Source organism: Oncorhynchus gorbuscha, linkage group LG15, assembly GCF_021184085.1.
Source record: "Oncorhynchus gorbuscha isolate QuinsamMale2020 ecotype Even-year linkage group LG15, OgorEven_v1.0, whole genome shotgun sequence".
NCBI classification, from domain to species: Eukaryota; Metazoa; Chordata; class Actinopteri; order Salmoniformes; family Salmonidae; genus Oncorhynchus; species Oncorhynchus gorbuscha.
This window is the reverse complement of record NC_060187.1, coordinates 43,967,014-43,985,052: the sequence shown is the minus strand read 5'-3', so window position 1 is coordinate 43,985,052 and position 18,039 is coordinate 43,967,014. Positions and strand designations below refer to the sequence as shown.

General features: G+C 43.5%; 1 protein-coding gene across 3 annotated transcripts; it reads left to right on the top strand.

Annotated features, from left to right (window-relative positions):
- The first annotated feature begins 283 nt into the window (after positions 1-283).
- On the top strand, positions 284-16,101 carry tmem259 (transmembrane protein 259). Of its 3 annotated transcripts, none has more exons than XM_046301370.1 (11): positions 284-1,489; positions 5,291-5,593; positions 6,977-7,088; positions 7,876-7,986; positions 12,522-12,644; positions 12,771-12,871; positions 13,069-13,126; positions 13,326-13,409; positions 13,522-13,654; positions 13,908-14,007; positions 14,654-16,101. In XM_046301370.1, the coding sequence occupies exons 1-11, from the start codon at positions 1,277-1,279 to the stop codon at positions 15,584-15,586; spliced, it is 2,271 nt and encodes a 756-aa protein (XP_046157326.1). In that variant the 5' UTR covers positions 284-1,276; the 3' UTR covers positions 15,587-16,101. The 3 variants fall into 3 exon arrangements, with proteins under 3 accessions (XP_046157326.1, XP_046157327.1, XP_046157325.1); XM_046301369.1 differs by having other exon boundaries at positions 287-1,489; positions 6,977-7,142; XM_046301371.1 differs by lacking the exons at positions 13,908-14,007; positions 14,654-16,101 and having other exon boundaries at positions 285-1,489; positions 13,522-13,658.
- Positions 16,102-18,039: the final 1,938 nt, after the last annotated feature.

The following is an 18,039-nucleotide window of genomic DNA, read 5'->3' as shown; positions in this document are numbered from 1 at the left end:
TTAACTTTTGTCATAATCATAGCAGGTTACGAGAACTACACGCATCAGATTATGATAATTAGGATAAGGTTAGCTCAAATACAACAACATTTTACTTTTGACGTAAATTTGACAAAATATGAATACCATAGTGCTACCTTATAGACATGAACACAAAGATGGTACGATAGGACCCCTGACAGCGAATTTAGACCTATTTTGAGTTGCCTGCAACATTTTAAAAAACAAATTGCGTTTCCTTGGTAGATTATAATTTCATCGAAAGCGAATCACAGTTTAATCTGTCAATTTTTGTTTACACAATGTATATATATATATATTTGTATGATCCTTTTTTAATAAAGTGTATGGACGTTGCATCTACAGAGGGCGCTCGCTCCAATCGACTATTGTCAAACTCTTGACTTGCCTTGTTTGTTTTCAAGGCTTAATGGTTGATGCTAAGGAATAGTTAAACTGGTTGAGAGTATTGCAAACGGTAGAATTAAAAAAAAATCGGGAATCATACTCAATGTCCATCTAAAAAGGCAAACTGAGATCGACATTTTCGAGGCGAACTCTCGACTAAAAAGTAACATACGGGTTATCATCGTAGAACTTGACCGTTAGCCACTATAGCGTGAGCAGGTTAGTGCTAGCTAACTTGATAAACGTTTTATTTTTATTTTATTGGACGTTTCTGGTTAATTACAATGAGACATGCATACAAGCTAAGTTAGCATAATATACTAAGAATATACATCACCATAATCGTCAATGTTTTCGCCTCGGAATGTTGTTCACCACCAGTGCTAACTAGCATGTTAGCAATGGTATGTTGCAGGTAGTTAATTAGCCGGGGTTTGAATGGTGACTGACGCCTAGTTATAAGGCCCTAAAACGGCCAGTAGAAATTTGTAAATAATATTTTAACATTACTGTATGCGCCATTTTTTTAGGTTGCTACAGTGGTTGAGTTGTATTGGAACTCATTAGCTAACGTTAGCTACGCTAGTGGGGGCGCTTTGGGAGTTAAGCCAGAATGCCAGATACACAACGACCATGTCGGAAAAATTTATATAACGCACAGCCCTTCTAGACATCAAATTGGTCACCTCTAGCAATTGTGACTTTTCTATGTAAACTGACAGCTGCATTATTGCATTAAGTTAATGCAGTTTTGCACCATCCTACAGTTGGAGTTGTTGGTGCCAGTGCGGTTAAGTTGCGTACATAGATCCACGTTTCAACTGGATTGAGATAGTGACTTGCTATCAGTCGTCTTGCCAGACATACAATGTCAGAAAACCAGGGCAACGTGAACAATAACGTTCCGCTAAATAACAATGGCGGGGCGAACAGAATGCGAAACCCTAATATCAACCAGAACCCACTCATCAATGTTCGAGACAGACTTTTCCATGCCCTATTCTTCAAGATGGCAGTTACCTATGCCAGATTGTTTCCACCATCTTTCAGAAGAATCTTCGAGTTCTTTGTCCTATTGAAGGTAAGACTTTCCTCTCACTATTTTACCTTTATGTAGGCTACAATGTCAAGACTCGGCTAACAAGCACGAACGGTAGGTTAATTTGCTTCAAATTGGTTTTGTACATGTGTGATTGCTGCTTCTCAGGGGGTAACTTCTTCCAATGATTACAAAAAAATGTAGGTGCTTTTAGCAGCGCGGTTCTATTACATACACTAGCATTGCTTTCAATTTTATTGAGTTGCACAAAAAGTCAGTGGGAAGCCAGAAGTTAAATCCAATTCCATTTCAATTTACTGTGCCAATGGGTGTGGAATTTGAGCTTCATGGATCTTCTTAAACAGTTTCCAAACGTGGGTCTGTTGTAGACCCAATTCATCTCTGCTTACCGCATGTCAAAGTCCCCCACAGGTTATTCCTTTTTGTCCACATAATGGTGCAGTGCAGGACTTTTTTATTTTGACATTAGGTAAGCAGGTCTACAACAGACCCAGGTTTGGAAAGTATGTTTAATAATACAATCATTTTACATATTTTGTCTCAAATTCATAATGACCATCAGTCCTGCCCACTGGCACAGTAAGTTGAAATGAAATTGTATTTCGTTTCGGACTTCCCATGTACTGTTTCCGTGGAACCCCCAGACTGTTTGTGTGCTACTCACTGACAGTATTTCTCTCTACAGTGTATGTAAATACACCCGTGTTGCTAAGGGCACCTACAGAAAATGGTAAACAGTAAAGGTGTGCATGGAGTACAACCCCCCCCCCCCCCCTTCAGAAAATGCACAGGTGGTACAGAAAGACTACTTATCTTAACCCCCCCACCACCACCACCATATCTCCAAACAGTGCCTCAACAAAACAGCAGTTTCTCATGAACAATACCACAATGAGAAACCATCTTTGTGTAACATTCAAACAAGAGGGGGTAGAAATGGCTGGTTAGTTTCTCGCCCAACTATATAGTATAGTTTGTTGAACCTCAACTTGACCTGCCAAAAGTGGGACGTGAATGGGTCTGTGCAGCGTGCCCTCTCCGTTCTTTGCATCCTGTGATCATGCCACAGTCCAAATTCCGAATTTGTTTGGAGTGGTTCTGCTGCTGCTACTACTGCTGCTGCCTCTGTTTTGATGTGTGGAATAGTGTGCGCCTTAGATCTTACAGTTGAGTAGAACATAAATAATCAACCTCCACAATTGCCGCTTGATTGCATCAGATTCTGACCAAATAAACACATCATGTACGTATTTATCTCTGGCACATCACACTGGCACATTGGAATGTGTTGATTCAGCACAACAATAACCAAGAAAAACCTTTGCATTAGGTGGGAAGGTTGTACATGTCAAATGTATTAGTTCTAGCCACATCCTCGTCATCAACAGAGTCAATGATTGACACATCTATTCTACACAATATATTATCATAGCCAGTAATTAACTCGAGTTTCAACATTGCAGTAGGGCCGGCCTTTCCGAACTGTGATTAGGCTTAAACCCGGGAAAGCCTTTGCTTGTGCAACTCCGGGCATACAGGAACACATTGACCAAAATGCACACTCATCCTCATCAGCTCTGCATGAAGGTTGCAGGCAGCATAACACCAAAGACAGGCATTTTCAGGGGGTTATAATTGCAGTGACCCTCAACTCAGTCTAGTCACTGGTGAGTCATCTTAACAGGCATCACATTAGAGCTCTCCTGTCCTAGCTTTTTTCCTTATCTGTGTGGATAAAAACTCAGAGGTTGTTGATTATGTTTTTATGTGGTCATGGTGTGTGTGCATACATACACACTGAGTGTACAAAACATTAAGAACACCTGCTCTTTACATGACAGTCTGACCAGGTGACAGATATGATCCCTTATTGATGTCACCATTTTAAATCCACTTCAATCACTTTAGATGAAGGTGAGGAGACAGGATAAAGAATGATTTTTAAGCCTCGAGACAATTGAGACATGGATTGTGAGTGTGTGTGCCATTTAGAGGGTGAATGGGCAAGACAAAAGATTGAAGTGCCTTTGAACGGGTATGGTAGGAGCCAGGCCCACCGGTTTGAATGTGTGAAGAACTACAACGCTGCTGTGTGGGGATTGGGGTGGTGGTGCAACTCAATATTAGGAAGGTATTGTTAATGTTTGTATCAAATCAAAAGTCGAATCAAATTGTATTTGTCACATACAAGCCCTTAACCAACAATGCAGTTTTAAGATGTGTATATATAAAAAAACACACAAATATTTAAGGATCAACAATAAAATAACAGTAGCGAGGCTATACACAGGGGGATCCGGTACAGAGTCAATGTGAAGGGGAACCAGTTAGTTGAGGTAATATGTACATGTAGGTAGAGGCAAAGTGACTGCATGGACAAGTCAAACATTCTACGATGGGTGGTCCCGGTAGGCAGCGCCATGCTGTAAAACTGCATGGACAATAAACAGAGAGTAGCAGCAGTGTAAAAATGGGGGGTGGGGACAATCAAATAGTCCGGGGAGCCATTTGATGAATTGTTCAAGAGTCTTGTGGCTTGCAGGTAGAAGCTGTTAAGAAGCCTTTTGGACCTAGACTTGGCGCTCTGTGCGTGTGTGTACATTATGTACCAGGCCTCCACACAAGCTAACTGACAGTGGGAATCCGCCTGCCTGAGTCCGTTACCAGACAAGAGAGAAGAGCGACGCTCTGAAGCAGAGAGAAGGGGGAAGAGAGAGAGAGGGAAGGACAGAGGAGAAGAGAGCTGGACAGCCATTTTCAGAGGCACCTGCCTGCCACTACTTGTTGGGATGTGATGGATGGGAAACAAAATGGCACGTCCCCTATCTGTCTCTGGTTTCACTGTCACTTTAGCTTTGTACACAACTATCTTTTTGATGTTCTGAGTGTTGTCTTCCTGATGAAGAGGATCATTCTAAATAGACCAGGCTCTCTAGCACCTCACGTTTCTCCTCAGCTGACTGCTGTCTGTAGGAATCTATCCTACTGCACCTTTTGTAGTGGGCACCTTCACTAAGCAGCCTCTGTGACGGTCATTTAGGCCAGGGTTTCCCAAACTTGGTCCTTGGGCCCCCCTGGGTACACAGCTGATTCAAATAATCAAAGCTTTGTGATGTGTTGGTTATTTGAATCAGCTGTGTAGTGCATTTACAAAAACCAAAATGTGCACCCAGGGGGAACCCCAGGACCAAGTTAGGCTATTTCTCCACCATTTGATGTATAGGATTCAGGGTTGGGGGAAAATGTTGAAAAGCAATTGACCCCGATCCCGACAGGATCTCTTTCTGCTACTCCTCAAACCTTGCACATATGTGAACTATCTTTTGTTTCTGGCAATGTGATTGTCATTAACATTATCAGTGTTGCAGGAGGGGAAACATATACAAAAATATGTCCCTTAAACTAGGGCATTGCCAGTGACCTCACAATACGATATTATCATGATACTTAGGTGCCGATACGATATGTATAGCGATTCCCATGATCCTATATGTATTACGATTCGATATTCCAAACAAGTTACTCACTATATGTCTGCTGCAGAGATGACAGAGCAAGAGAAAATGAGTTGAAAACATGTTTGCTCACTTAAAAAAAAAAAAAGATGGAAAACAAGCTATAAAATGAAAAATACCAGACCTTTGATGCAGGTACAGCTGACTAACGCTACCTATCAAAGTATCTATATAATATTGCGATATGTAACTATCGACCCCCCCCCCCCAATTAAACATCTGTAAATACCAATATCGCCCTAGACAATCTGCCATAGTTTAATGCTCTCTACCTCTCTCTTGCTCTACCTCTCTCTACCTATACCAGGCCCTGTTTGTGCTCTTCATCCTGGCCTACATCCACATTGCCTTCTCCCGCTCGCCCATCAACTGCCTGGAGCACGTGCGGGAGAAGTGGCCGCGTGACGGCATCCTGCGCGTGGAGATCCAGCGCAACTCGTCGCGTGCGCCCATCTTCCTGCAGTTCTACGACACGGATGGCTTCCAGGGCCTGGTCAAGGAACCAGCGGGGGAGGGAGAGGGAGGGCTGGGCCTGGCCGCGCTGCACCACGAGGAGGACGACGATGAGGAGGAGATGACCCTGGAGATGTTTGACAACAGCTCTGTGCAGGTGAGGGTGAGAGAGAGAGAGAGAGAGAGAGAGAGGGAAGCAGGGATGGGGGCTTGAGAGGAAGGCTAAAGGCAGAGACACCAATGATCCTGCTACCGCGTGCCCCTGTCCACAATAATGACCATACAATGACCTTGCATTGTTCACACAGTGCCTTCAGAAAGTATTATTCCACATGTTGTGTTACATCCTGAATTCAAAATTGATTACATTTGTTTTTCTCACCCATCTACACACACTATATCAAATGTATTGAAAATAAAATATAGAAATATCTAATTTACTTAAGTATTCACACGAGTCCTATACATGTTTGAATTACCTTTGGCAGTGATTACAGCTATGAGTCTTTGGTAAGTCTCTAAGCGCTTTGCACACCTGGATTGTACAATATTTGCACATTTATTATTTTTTAAATTCTTCAAACTTTGTCAAGTTGGTTATTGATCATTGCTAGACAGCCATTTTCAAGTTTGGCCATAGATTTTCAAGAGTATTTTAAGTCAACTCAAACTAGGCCACTCAATGTCATCTTAGTAGGCAACTCTAGTGTGTTTGGCCATGTGTTTTAGGTTATTGTCCTGCTGAAAGGTGAATTTATCTCCCAGTGTCTGTTGGAAAGCAGACTGAACCAGGTTTTCCTCTAGGATTTTTCCTGTGCTTAGCTCTATTCTGTTGCTTTTTCATCCTTGCTGATGACAAACATACCCATAACATGATGCAGCCACTGTCATGCTTGAAAATATGAAGTGGTACTGAGTGATATGATGGATTTGCCCTAAATGTAAGGCTTGTGTTCAGGACATAAAGTACATTTTTTGGACCACATTTTTAGCAGTTTTACTTTAGTGCTTTATTGCAAACAGGATGCATGTTTTTGAATATATGTATTCTGTACAGGCTTCATTTTCACTACATCATTTAGGTTCATATTGTGGAGTAACTACAATGTTGTTGATCCATCCTCAGTTTTATCCTTTCACATCCATTAAACTTTAACGAAATCCCTGAACGGTGTCCTTCCTCTCCGGCCACTGAGTTAGAAAGGACGCCTGTGTCTTTATAGTGACTGGGTATATTGATACACCATCCAAAGTGTAATTAATAACTTCACCATGCTCAAAGGGATATTCAATGTCTGTCTCAAAGGTTTGCCATAACTGAGGTTGACTTTATTGACTCAAGACATTTCCGTTTTACATTTTTTATTAATTTGTAGAAATGTTTAAACATATTTCTACTTTGACATTATGGGGTATTGTCTGTAAGCCAGTGACACATCTCAATTGAATCCATTTTAAATTCAGGCTATAAAACGACAACAATTAGCAAAAAGTCAAGGGGTGTGACTACTCTAGTCTTTTTCTCCTTTCTCGCTGTCAGTTTGAGCTAGACATCGAGCCGCGGCTGAAGCCCTCGCTGAGCGGCATCGGCCTTGGGGGAGGGGGCCTCAACGACAGCCAGGACCTCTCCTTCAGCCAGTCGCCCACTAAAGGTATGCAGCCGCTGAGGGAGACAGTCTCCGAGATTGAGATGCTAACACGAGCAGGTAAACTCAACCACCCCCCCCCCACCCAACCCTACCTACCTACCTGTTTACACCCCTAGTGAGTGAGAATCCTCTCTTCTCACCGCTCCTTTCTTCCTCCTTCCCTCTTCCTACAAGCTAGCTCCCTTCCGGCCATCTTCTTGTCCTTGGTCACCCCCTTCTGGCATGATTCCTTTCCAAAAAAATGTGTTCCCTTGTCTTCTGCCACCTCAACGACTTCCTGTAGCTGTTGTTGTGATGGATCAGACTGTTTGAATCCGACTGTTTGAATCTGACTGTGGTCATGATGCCATCGCATTTCCTGCAGTGGGCCCTGGCTATGCCAAGTCGAAGACTGTGTTGATCTGACCTTTTGCAGCTCGCTCCACCAGAAGCAGTCAAGAGCCAGGCTCCATACTTTAGTTTAGGCCCTGTTTGTGTCGTGTCTGTGTGCCCTGACATTGGCTTTAACAATTCTAAATGGCCTTTGCATAACATTTCTTATGTGCATGTTTTGTGTTTTATTGCTGTAACTCCTCCTTTCCCTAATTTGCTTTTAATTAAGTCTTGGCAATGTGTTTCTGTCAATGTTTTGCCATTTTAGGTGGGCTCTAACTAGTTTAAATATGAGTTGTTCTAATGCAATGCAAGAGTGTGTGTGCTGTGGGGTTGGTGGGTTGCTGTATGTGTGCTTTGTTGGTGTGGTAAGCTGCACTGCTTACCTATAAGTGTGTTTCTCTCTCTGTGTCGTCAGTGTGGCCTCAGGAGGAGTACATAGTTGAGTACTCTCTGGAGTACGGCTTCCTCCGCTTGTCCCAGACCACCCGGCAACGCCTCAACATCCCCGTCATGGTCGTCACGCTGGGTAAGTGGTTATAAAGCCTACTTAACACTGTCATAAGCATGACATACCACATGATCACAGATGTCATGAATGGTCTTAGCTAGATGAGCAGTGTTATTAAGCCTGTCTAAACTCAAAAGCATGCCATAGCATGTCACAAACAGTGATGTTGCTAAAGTGATAGGAACTATGACCACTGACTTGCAAGTTAACTTGCCAATGAGCAGTAGTTGGTTATATATTATTATTATATTATTATTATTATATCAGTAGTTACAAATGAGCAGCAGCAGTAGTTGGTTATATCAGTAGTTACCAATGAGCAGCAGCAGTAGTTGGTTATATCACTAGTTACCAATGAGCAGCAGCAGTAGGTTGTTATATCAGTAGTTACCAATGAGCAGCAGCAGTAGGTTGTTATATCAGTAGTTACCAATGAGCAGCAGCAGTAGGTTGTTATATCAGTAGTTACCAATGAGCAGCAGCAGTAGTTGGTTATATCAGTAGTTACCGATGAGCAGCAGCAGTAGGTTGTTATATCAGTAGTTACCAATGAGCAGCAGCAGTAGTTGGTTATATCAGTAGTTACCAATGAGCAGCAGCAGTAGTTGGTTATATCACTAGTTACCAATGAGCAGCAGCAGTAGGTTGTTATATCAGTAGTTACCAATGAGCAGCAGCAGTAGCTTGTTATATCAGTAGTTACCAATGAGCAGCAGTAGTTGGTTATATCAGTAGTTACCAATGAGCAGCAGCAGTAGTTGGTTATATCACTAGTTACCAATGAGCAGCAGCAGTAGGTTGTTATATCAGTAGTTACCAATGAGCAGCAGCAGTAGCTTGTTATATCAGTAGTTACCAATGAGCAGCAGCAGTAGTTGGTTATATCAGTAGTTACCAATGAGCAGCAGCAGTAGGTTGTTATATCAGTAGTTACCAATGAGCAGCAGTAGTTGGTTATATCAGTAGTTACCAATGAGCAGCAGCAGTAGCTTGTTATATCAGTAGTTGCCAATGAGCAGCAGTAGTTGGCTATATCAGTAGTTACCAATGAGCAGCAGCAGTAGTTGGTTATATCACTAGTTACCAATGAGCAGCAGCAGTAGCTTGTTATATCAGTAGTTACCGATGAGCAGCAGCAGTAGGTTGTTATATCAGTAGTTACCAATGAGCAGCAGCAGTAGCTTGTTATATCAGTAGTTACCAATGAGCAGCAGTAGTTGGTTATATCAGTAGTTACCAATGAGCAGCAGCAGTAGTTGGTTATATCACTAGTTACCAATGAGCAGCAGCAGTAGCTTGTTATATCAGTAGTTACCGATGAGCAGCAGCAGTAGTTGGTTATATCAGTAGTTACCAATGAGCAGCAGTAGTTGGTTATATCAGTAGTTACCAATGAGCAGCAGCAGTTGGTTATATCAGTAGTTACCAATGAGCAGCAGCAGCAGTTGGTTATATCAGTAGTTACCAATGAGCAGCAGGAGTAGTTGGGTATATAAGTAGTTGACAATGAGCAGCAGCAGTAGTTGGTTATATCAGTAGTTACCAATGAGCAGCAGTAGTTGGTTATATCAGTAGTTACCAATGAGCAGCAGCAGTAGTTGGTTATATCAGTAGTTACCAATGAGCAGCAGCAGTAGTTGGTTATATCAGTAGTTACCAATGAGCAGCAGTAGTTGGTTATATCAGTAGTTACCAATGAGCAGCAGCAGTAGTAGTTGGTTATATCAGTAGTTACAGATGAGCAGCAGCAGTAGTTGGTTATATAAGTAGTTAACAATGAGCAGCAGCAGTAGGTTGTTATATCAGTAGTTACAATGAGCAGCAGCAGTAGTTGGTTATATCAGTAGTTACCAATGAGCAGCAGCAGTAGTTGGTTATATCAGTAGTTACCAATGAGCAGCAGCAGTAGTTGGTTATATCAGTAGTTACCAATGAGCAGCAGCAGTAGTTGGTTATATCAGTAGTTACCAATGAGCAGCAGCAGTAGTTGGTTATATCAGTAGTTACCAATGAGCAGCAGCAGTAGTTGGTTATATCAGTAGTTACCAATGAGCAGCAGCAGTAGTTGGTTATATCAGTAGTTACCAGCAGCAGCAGTAGTTGGTTAGCAGCAGCAGTAGGTTGTTATATCAGTAGTTACCAATGAATTGTTAATGAGCAGCAGCAGTAGTTGGTTATATCAGTAGTTACCAATGAGCAGCAGCAGTAGTTGGTTATATCAGTAGTTGTTATATCAGTAGTTACCAATGAGCAGCAGCAGTAGGTTGTTATATCAGTAGTTACCAATGAGCAGCAGTAGTTGGTTATATCAGTAGTTACCAATGAGCAGCAGCAGTAGTTGGTTATATCAGTAGTTACCAATGAGCAGCAGTAGTTTGGTTATATCAGCAGCAGTAGTTGGTTATATCAGTAGTTACCAATGAGCAGCAGCAGAGCAGCAGTAGTTGGTTATATCAGTAGTTACCAATGAGCAGCAGCAGTAGTTGGTTATATCAGTAGTTACCAATGAGCAGCAGCAGTAGCTTGTTATATCAGTAGTTACCAATGAGCAGCAGTAGTTGGCTATATCAGTAGTTACCAATGAGCAGCAGCAGTAGTTGGTTATATCACTAGTTACCAATGAGCAGCAGCAGTGGTTATATCAGTAGTTACCAATGAGCAGTAGTTATATCAGTAGTTACCAATGAGCAGCAGCAGTAGTTGGTTATATCAGTAGTTACCAATGAGCAGCAGCAGTAGCTTGTTATATCAGTAGTTGCCAATGAGCAGCAGTAGTTGGCTATATCAGTAGTTACCATGAGCAGCAGCAGTAGTTGGTTATATCAGTTAGTTACCAGTAGTTATTGTTATATCAGTAGTTACCAATGAGCAGCAGTAGTTGGTTATATCAGTAGTTGTTGTTATATCAGTAGTTACCAATGAGCAGCAGCAGTAGCTTGTTATATCAGTAGTTACCGATGAGCAGCAGCAGTAGTTGGTTATATCACTAGTTACCAATGAGCAGCAGTAGTTGGTTATATCAGTAGTTACCAATAGTTGGTTATATCAGTAGTTACCAATGAGCAGCAGCAGTAGTTGGTTATATCAGTAGTTACCAATGAGCAGCAGGAGTAGTTGGGTATATAAGTAGTTGACAATGAGCAGCAGCAGTAGTTGGTTATATCAGTAGGTACCAATGAGCAGCAGTAGTTGGTTATATCAGTAGTTACCAATGAGCAGCAGCAGTTACCAATGAGCAGCAGCAGTTGGTTATATCAGTAGTTACCAATGAGCAGCAGTAGTTGGTTATATCAGTAGTTACCAGAGCAGCAGTAGTTGGTTATATCAGTAGGTACCAATGAGCAGCAGCAGTAGTTGGTTATATCAGTAGTTACCAATGAGCAGCAGCAGTAGTTGGTTATATCACTAGTTGGTTATATCAGTAGTTACCAATGAGCAGCAGCAGTAGTTGGTTATATCAGTAGTTACCAATGAGCAGCAGTAGTTGGTTATATCAATGAGCAGCAGCAGTAGTTTGGTTATATCAGTAGTTACAGATGAGCAGCAGCAGTAGTTGGTTATATAAGTAGTTAACAATGAGCAGCAGCAGTAGTTGGTTATATCAGTAGTTACCAATGAGCAGCAGCAGTAGTTGGTTATATCAGTAGTTACAGAGCAGCAGCAGTAGTTGGTTATATCAGTAGTTACCAATGAGCAGCAGCAGTAGTTGGTTATATCAGTAGTTACCAATGAGCAGCAGCAGTAGTTACCAATGAGCAGCAGCAGTTTGGTTATATCAGTAGTTACAGAGCAGCAGCAGTAGTTGGTTATATCAGCAATGAGCAGCAGCAGTAGTTGGTTATATCAGTAGTTACCAATGAGCAGCAGCAGTTGGTTATATCAGTAGTTACCGATGAGCAGCAGCAGTTGGTTATATCAGTAGTTACCGATGTATCAGTAGTTACCAATGAGCAGCAGCAGTAGTTGGTTATATCAGTAGTTACCAATGAGCAGCAGCAGTAGTTGGTTATATCAGTAGTTACCAATGAGCAGCAGCAGTAGTTGGTTATATCAGTAGTTACCAATGAGCAGCAGCAGTAGTTGGTTATATCACTAGTTACCGATGAGCAGCAGCAGTAGTTGGTTATATCACTAGTTACCGATGAGCATGCTGATGTACTCATCCTCTGGTGGCTAAGATGGACAGGAGCTAGCTCGCTGCTGACATTTATTTTGAAATATTTTAGTATTTGGGCCATAGGTCATATTGGCCAAAACAATGGAGCTTTATTAAGCAGTCATCTTAATGAAACTCAAAGCTGAAAGCGCTCTGACCACCCTTTGTTGCGCGCCCACGGTTAACTTTTACATTAGCATTTTAGCAGACTCTCTCTTATCCAGAGCTTTAAAGGCAAGCGCAATCAATGTATCGCCAGCAAAACACTTCACTCAACATCGTACTCAGGCACACTAAAAAGCCTGGTTGAAGTAGCACAGACGCAGTGTTCTGAGGACAGGTGGCGCTGTCTGTGTGAGGCTTCGTAACCTAATCCCGTGCCTGTGTGCGCATGCAGACCCAATGAAGGACCAGTGCTTTGGGGACGGCTTCAGCCGCTTCCTCCTGGATGAGTTCCTGGGCTACGATGACATCCTGATGTCCAGCGTCAAGGCCCTGGCCGAGAACGAGGAGAATAAAGGTACACGGTGGTTAAGGGCGGAGGTCTGTTTCTCCTGCGTGTGTCTTTCCTTAGTGGTATGCAAAACTGTGTGTGAGTGCGTGTCTGATCGGTACTATGTCTGTCTGTGTGTGTGTGTGAGAACAGGCTTCCTCAGGAATGTGGTGTCAGGGGAACACTACCGATTTGTCAGCATGTGGATGGCCCGCACCTCCTATCTGGCTGCCTTTGTCATCATGGTAATATTCGTAAGTGTCAGTCTACACACACCCATTTGTTCAAAATCCCAAGTGTTCAAAATCCTACTTAAAAAAAAAAACATCCCATGTGTTCAATTTAGCCCATTTTAAGCCTTTATTTGGGTTCCTTATTGAACGTTTCACCAAAAAAAGTAAGAACGAGGCATTCCGTTAAGTTTAATTGTTGTTTTCCTCTGTATCTGCAGACCCTGTCGGTGTCTATGCTGCTGCGCTACTCCCACCACCAGATCTTCGTCTTCATCGGTGAGAACACACACACACACACACACACACACACACACACACACACACACACACACACACACACACACACACACACACACACACACACACACACACACACACCCCGCTAGTTAGTAGCCTTGAAAGACACACTCCGTGCCACACGTCTCTTTGACCTTACGCCAAACTCGCTCACCTTTCACCCTCTCCGTCTCACCAGTGGATCTGCTGCAGATGTTGGAAATGAACATGACCATCGCCTTCCCAGCAGCCCCTCTGCTCACCGTCATCCTGGCTCTCGTGGGTAAGAGTGTCTCGCCGTTTGAGCCACCATGCAACAAGCTGGGTCTTGTTTTTTAAAATGATTTTATTTACGAATGAACAGTGGGTAAGAAGAAGCTTTCCCTTTCTACCAGGCATGGAGGCCATCATGTCGGAGTTCTTCAACGACACCACCACCGCCTTCTACATCATCCTCATCGTGTGGCTGGCCGACCAGTACGACGCCATCTGCTGCCACACCAACACCAGCAAACGTCATTGGCTGAGGTGAGTCCAACACGACAACACCAGCAAATGCCGTTGGCTGGAGTAAGCCGTGCATACCCTCCAATATCTCATAAAATGGGGATGGGTTGACGAGAAGGGAACTATTTGGCGCATTTCTATGACTTCAGCAAACAACTGATCACTTTGTCTCTCCAGTTCCAGGCAGTCCTTCCATTCCACAGTCAAGTCAGTCCAGTGTGATGCTGGTATTTTCAGCTACTCTCTAAAGAGGTTGTCTCTGTGTCTCCCGCAGGTTCTTCTATCTGTATCACTTTGCGTTCTACGCCTACCACTACCGCTTCAACGGCCAGTACAGCAGCCTGGCTCTGGTCACCTCCTGGCTCTTCATACAAGTGAGACACGGCAGGGAAGGAAAGGAGGAGTTGGATTAAATGAAATTCAAATCAATTGTGGACATTTAAAAATGTTTTTTTTTTTTTAACTAGAGAAAAGACGCTCCCAAACTAGTGTACTAGCCCACACACTCCTCCAGTGTTTTGAGTAGGAAACACTATAGGCTTTGCATTTGTTTCAAGGGACCTACACACTTCATTTATTCAGTACGTTGAGCGGGAAAGTGATTTATCATGTTATTGTGCTGTTATTCCGGCTTATTACTCATTAAATGTTACTGTAATCTAAGAAAACATTGTTTTAGTAAATAGTAATGAAAATCATATTGGGTTAGAGTGGGTTTTTTTTTAACCCAATTTTAAAGAAATTTCCTGAATAAATCCATTTCTCTGTAGTAGCGACTGTGCATGATGCTAAGGTTTCAGCCCTCATGCTAGTGGCTGTCCCAAAGAGATTAGCATCCTAGGCTACATTTTAGCCAATGTAGCGATTCGCCTGTGATTTGAGATCACACCCCTGAAGTCATGCCAGCCACAGCTCTCGTTGGAATTTGTAGCCTTCTAGCCTCCAGGCCCAGATTCTAACTCCATTACTTAAAAACAGACTTATTTAAACCCCTGTACCTCTTCATCCCTCCATCCCTAGCACTCCATGATCTACTTCTTCCACCACTACGAGCTACCGGCCATCCTGCAGCAGATCCGCATCCAGGAGATGCTGCTGCAGAACCAGCAGGCGGGCCAGGGGGGAAACCAGACGGCCTTGCAGGACAACCTTAACAACAACACCACCGCAGCAGCTGCAGCTGGAGGAGCGGCTCCAGCCCGGGGGGGGGCAGCCAATGGCCAGGTCCAACTGCCAGACGAGCCCCAGGCGGCTTCAGCGGCCCAGGCCCAAGGTACAGCGACCCAGGCTTTCCAGTCTAACAGCATGGCCAGCAGCACTACGTTAGAAGGGGCCCGGGAAGAGTTGACGATGACGACGGAGCTGGACTGGATGGCGGAGACGGCGGCCATCATCACGGAGGCCCTGTCCTCCTCCTTGGCTCCCCAGCTGGAGAGCACGGAAGGGGGGTTGCTGGGGGAGGCCGAAGAGGTGGGGGGGGTCATGGTTTCTGAGGCGGGCCTCAGCGTGGTGGCGGAGATTCGAATGGGGGGTGGGGGTGGAGGAGGAGAGGGTACAGATGGCCTCATTCCCAGTTTGGTTCCAGTGGAAATCAAAACCGTAGGGGCCTGCAGCAGCAGTGCAGCTGGCTTAGGCCCACCTCTTCCTCCCTCTCCTCCAATAGGAGGACATCAGGAAGCAGAGACTAGCTTCTCTAGTGTCAGTCCCTTCCTCCTTCCTCCTTCTCCTCCACACACAGACTGCAGTAGTGCAGGGGCTGGGGAGCCAGAGAGCCCTGGGCAAAGCCCCACAGACTGGGAGCCCAAGACAGAGGAACCCCCCCAGCCCCACTCCGTCCTGAGCCCCCCTACTCCAACTCACGTATGCTCCCACACGCAGAGGCAACATGTCTTCTCCCCCCCTCAATTCCTCTTCCAACGCCGCAAGATTGCCGCCGTGGCTATATTACTGTAATCTCATTCTTACGACACCAAGGAGAAGCGGGGGATGGAAAGCTAAGAAAAGGCGCCCCCTCCACTCTCCTCTAGAATCTCTGCTACAATAATGTTTTGTTTTGCTTTTAGTTTCCCCATCCTTAGTGGGACAGTGACTTTTTCCATCCGTCGCAGAGTTTTTGCTCAAATTATGTGTGATACACCAACTTTGCTGCAAAGTTGTGGAATCGTTCAGGAAAGGCTACCATGACATTTTGCCATGTGATATTTGTGTTTGTTTATGATTGAAAGTTGATTTGTAAAATAGAGAGGCGGCAATCCTATTGCGTTGATGTACAATTCCTTAAAGGATGTTTCTTTTGGTTAGGTGTCTCGACGGGCTTTGGAAATGGCAGTGTGCTCTATGCGTTTTCTTTTTGAGAGCACAGTGGACTACCAGTCATCACAAGGCTGTAACACATACTCGTATCCTAGTCATTCATTCCATCTGGTCCTCGAACCCAGAAAAAGAAAAATACAACCCTGTGTTTCTGAGTTGCTCTAGTGTCCGAGTTGGTCATTTTTCTTTCAGAACTGTAGGCTAGTAATGTTTCTGTGGTTTGTGTAGATACTTAGTCACGCACCACTTTTTCACAGGCGCTCAACTCCTCCAGTTTGGAGGTTGTAGTCGTAACTGGCAACCGGCTCCACAAGCTCGCGCTAGCCCTGAGTGGAGCATCATGGGAAATGGAGTTTTCATCCACTTTGGAGTGTTTAAGCAGACCTGCTTGCTCTTGTTCAGATGTTTTTTTTTTTTTTCACTTCTCTTATGACGATTGGCAGTTGCTCCCCGTACTTCTTGAGCTGAAGAAGAGCGGCTATCATTGCGGTTTCTCTCATCTTAACCCCTATTGAGTGAAACTGCGTCATTGGTCCGCCCCTGGGAGCTTTCCTGTGTACTGCTAGCCAACCAATTCTCTCATCACCATGTTTTGTATTTGTCTTTCACATTAGAATCGCTTCACTAGTCATGTGCACATTAAACAGAATCAACATGAAGGCTCAACCATTGCCTTAAACACCCGTTTCATGGTCTTCAAACAAAATTATTTAAGTCAATATTTGTTCCCATGGCCCCTTAGACTGTATTCCAAAGAGGAGCATGTGACTGTAAAAAAGAAATGCGCTTCATCACAAGGAAGTTTTCTGGTTCATGGTGTCAGCTGACTGAGGCCCATTTCAAGTTCAAACACACAGATCTTTGCCCCAGACTGGCACAAGACAATACCAGGCGATGTTGAACAGCTTCAGGGTAAAGCCATTGTACCCAGCCGAACCCATCTCCATTACATTTGTCATTGCGATCTACCATTCAGCTGCCCAACTGGATAGTTATGAAGAAAAATCATATATTGGACCCTGGGGGGCATTTAATTTTGTAGAAAAATATATTTAGGATTAATATTTTATCTTTCATCAATGTTCTTGTTTCAAAACCTTCAGGAGATTATGATAAAGCTGCACAATGTTAAAAACCTTCCACGGCTGCTCTATTCCATAGCTCACGGGAGACTAAATAACTGGCTTGTAAAATGCTACTGTGATGCTAGTTGTTTGTGCTAGGGTCTAAAGACAAACATTGTTTTCCTGTACTCAGATGGACCTGACATGCATCATGCTTCCCCTTTTCTGGAACTAGCTGAACAAGGTACTAACATGGACAGGGTATAACACAAGTCGAGAGGTTTTGACATTGTAACTCTATAGACATACACGGTCAGGGAAGGATCAGTAGTCATTGACAGCTGTGGTCGACGTCTTCGTCCTCAGCTGTTTGAACTGAGAACAATCTGACCAGAGAGCTTTTATTTTGAATGATACCTTATATGATTCCGAATGAGAGATTAGTGCAAGTTGAGATTGCCCTTGTTGGCCTCATATCAGAGGAAAATGGGTTGTTTCTCAACAGAATGGGGATAATCAAGGGACATTTCGCAAAATATCATTGTTCTATTGAGACACGAGGGGTTAGCGTAATTTCTGCCTAGTGAGTTGGGTGGAGATGTAGTCAAGGCTATGCAACGGGCAGGACAGAGCATGTGGTTATGGGATGAGAAGGTTGTCCAAATTGTGCAATATGACAAGTCAGTTTAAAGAGTTGTCTTTTGAGTTCATTCTAGGGGAAGCTTTTACCGATAAGAGAAGAAAAAAAAATGTTCCGTCAATGAGGTTTTCTGATCAGTTTCTTTCTGTGCCTATATTCCGTTCTGTGAGAGAAAACGGGATGATTGTAGCCTTGCAACAGTTGCTATCCATTTTAATAGTTAATTTTAGACAATGAGTAGTTAGTAGTTAATTTTAGACAATGATAAATGAACCCTTCGATCTGTGATGGACTAGATTCCTCTCATTCAAATGTATTTAACTGTTCAGTAAACCAAGTGCAGTAGAAACATTCTTTGCACAAAATGCCGTTGTTGTGGTTATTTCTGT

What these genes read in the sequence shown, in the direction of transcription:
- tmem259 (XM_046301369.1), top strand. Translation starts at nt 1,277, where the DNA reads ATGTCAGAAAACCAGGGCAACGTGAACAATAACGTTCCGCTAAATAAC. An exon ending in CGTCATCCTGGCTCTCGTGG is followed by an intron (nt 13,410 to 13,521) that starts GTAAGAGTGTCT and finishes CCTTTCTACCAG; the next exon opens with GCATGGAGGCCATCATGTCG. An exon ending in AGCAAACGTCATTGGCTGAG is followed by an intron (nt 13,655 to 13,907) that starts GTGAGTCCAACA and finishes TGTCTCCCGCAG; the next exon opens with GTTCTTCTATCTGTATCACT.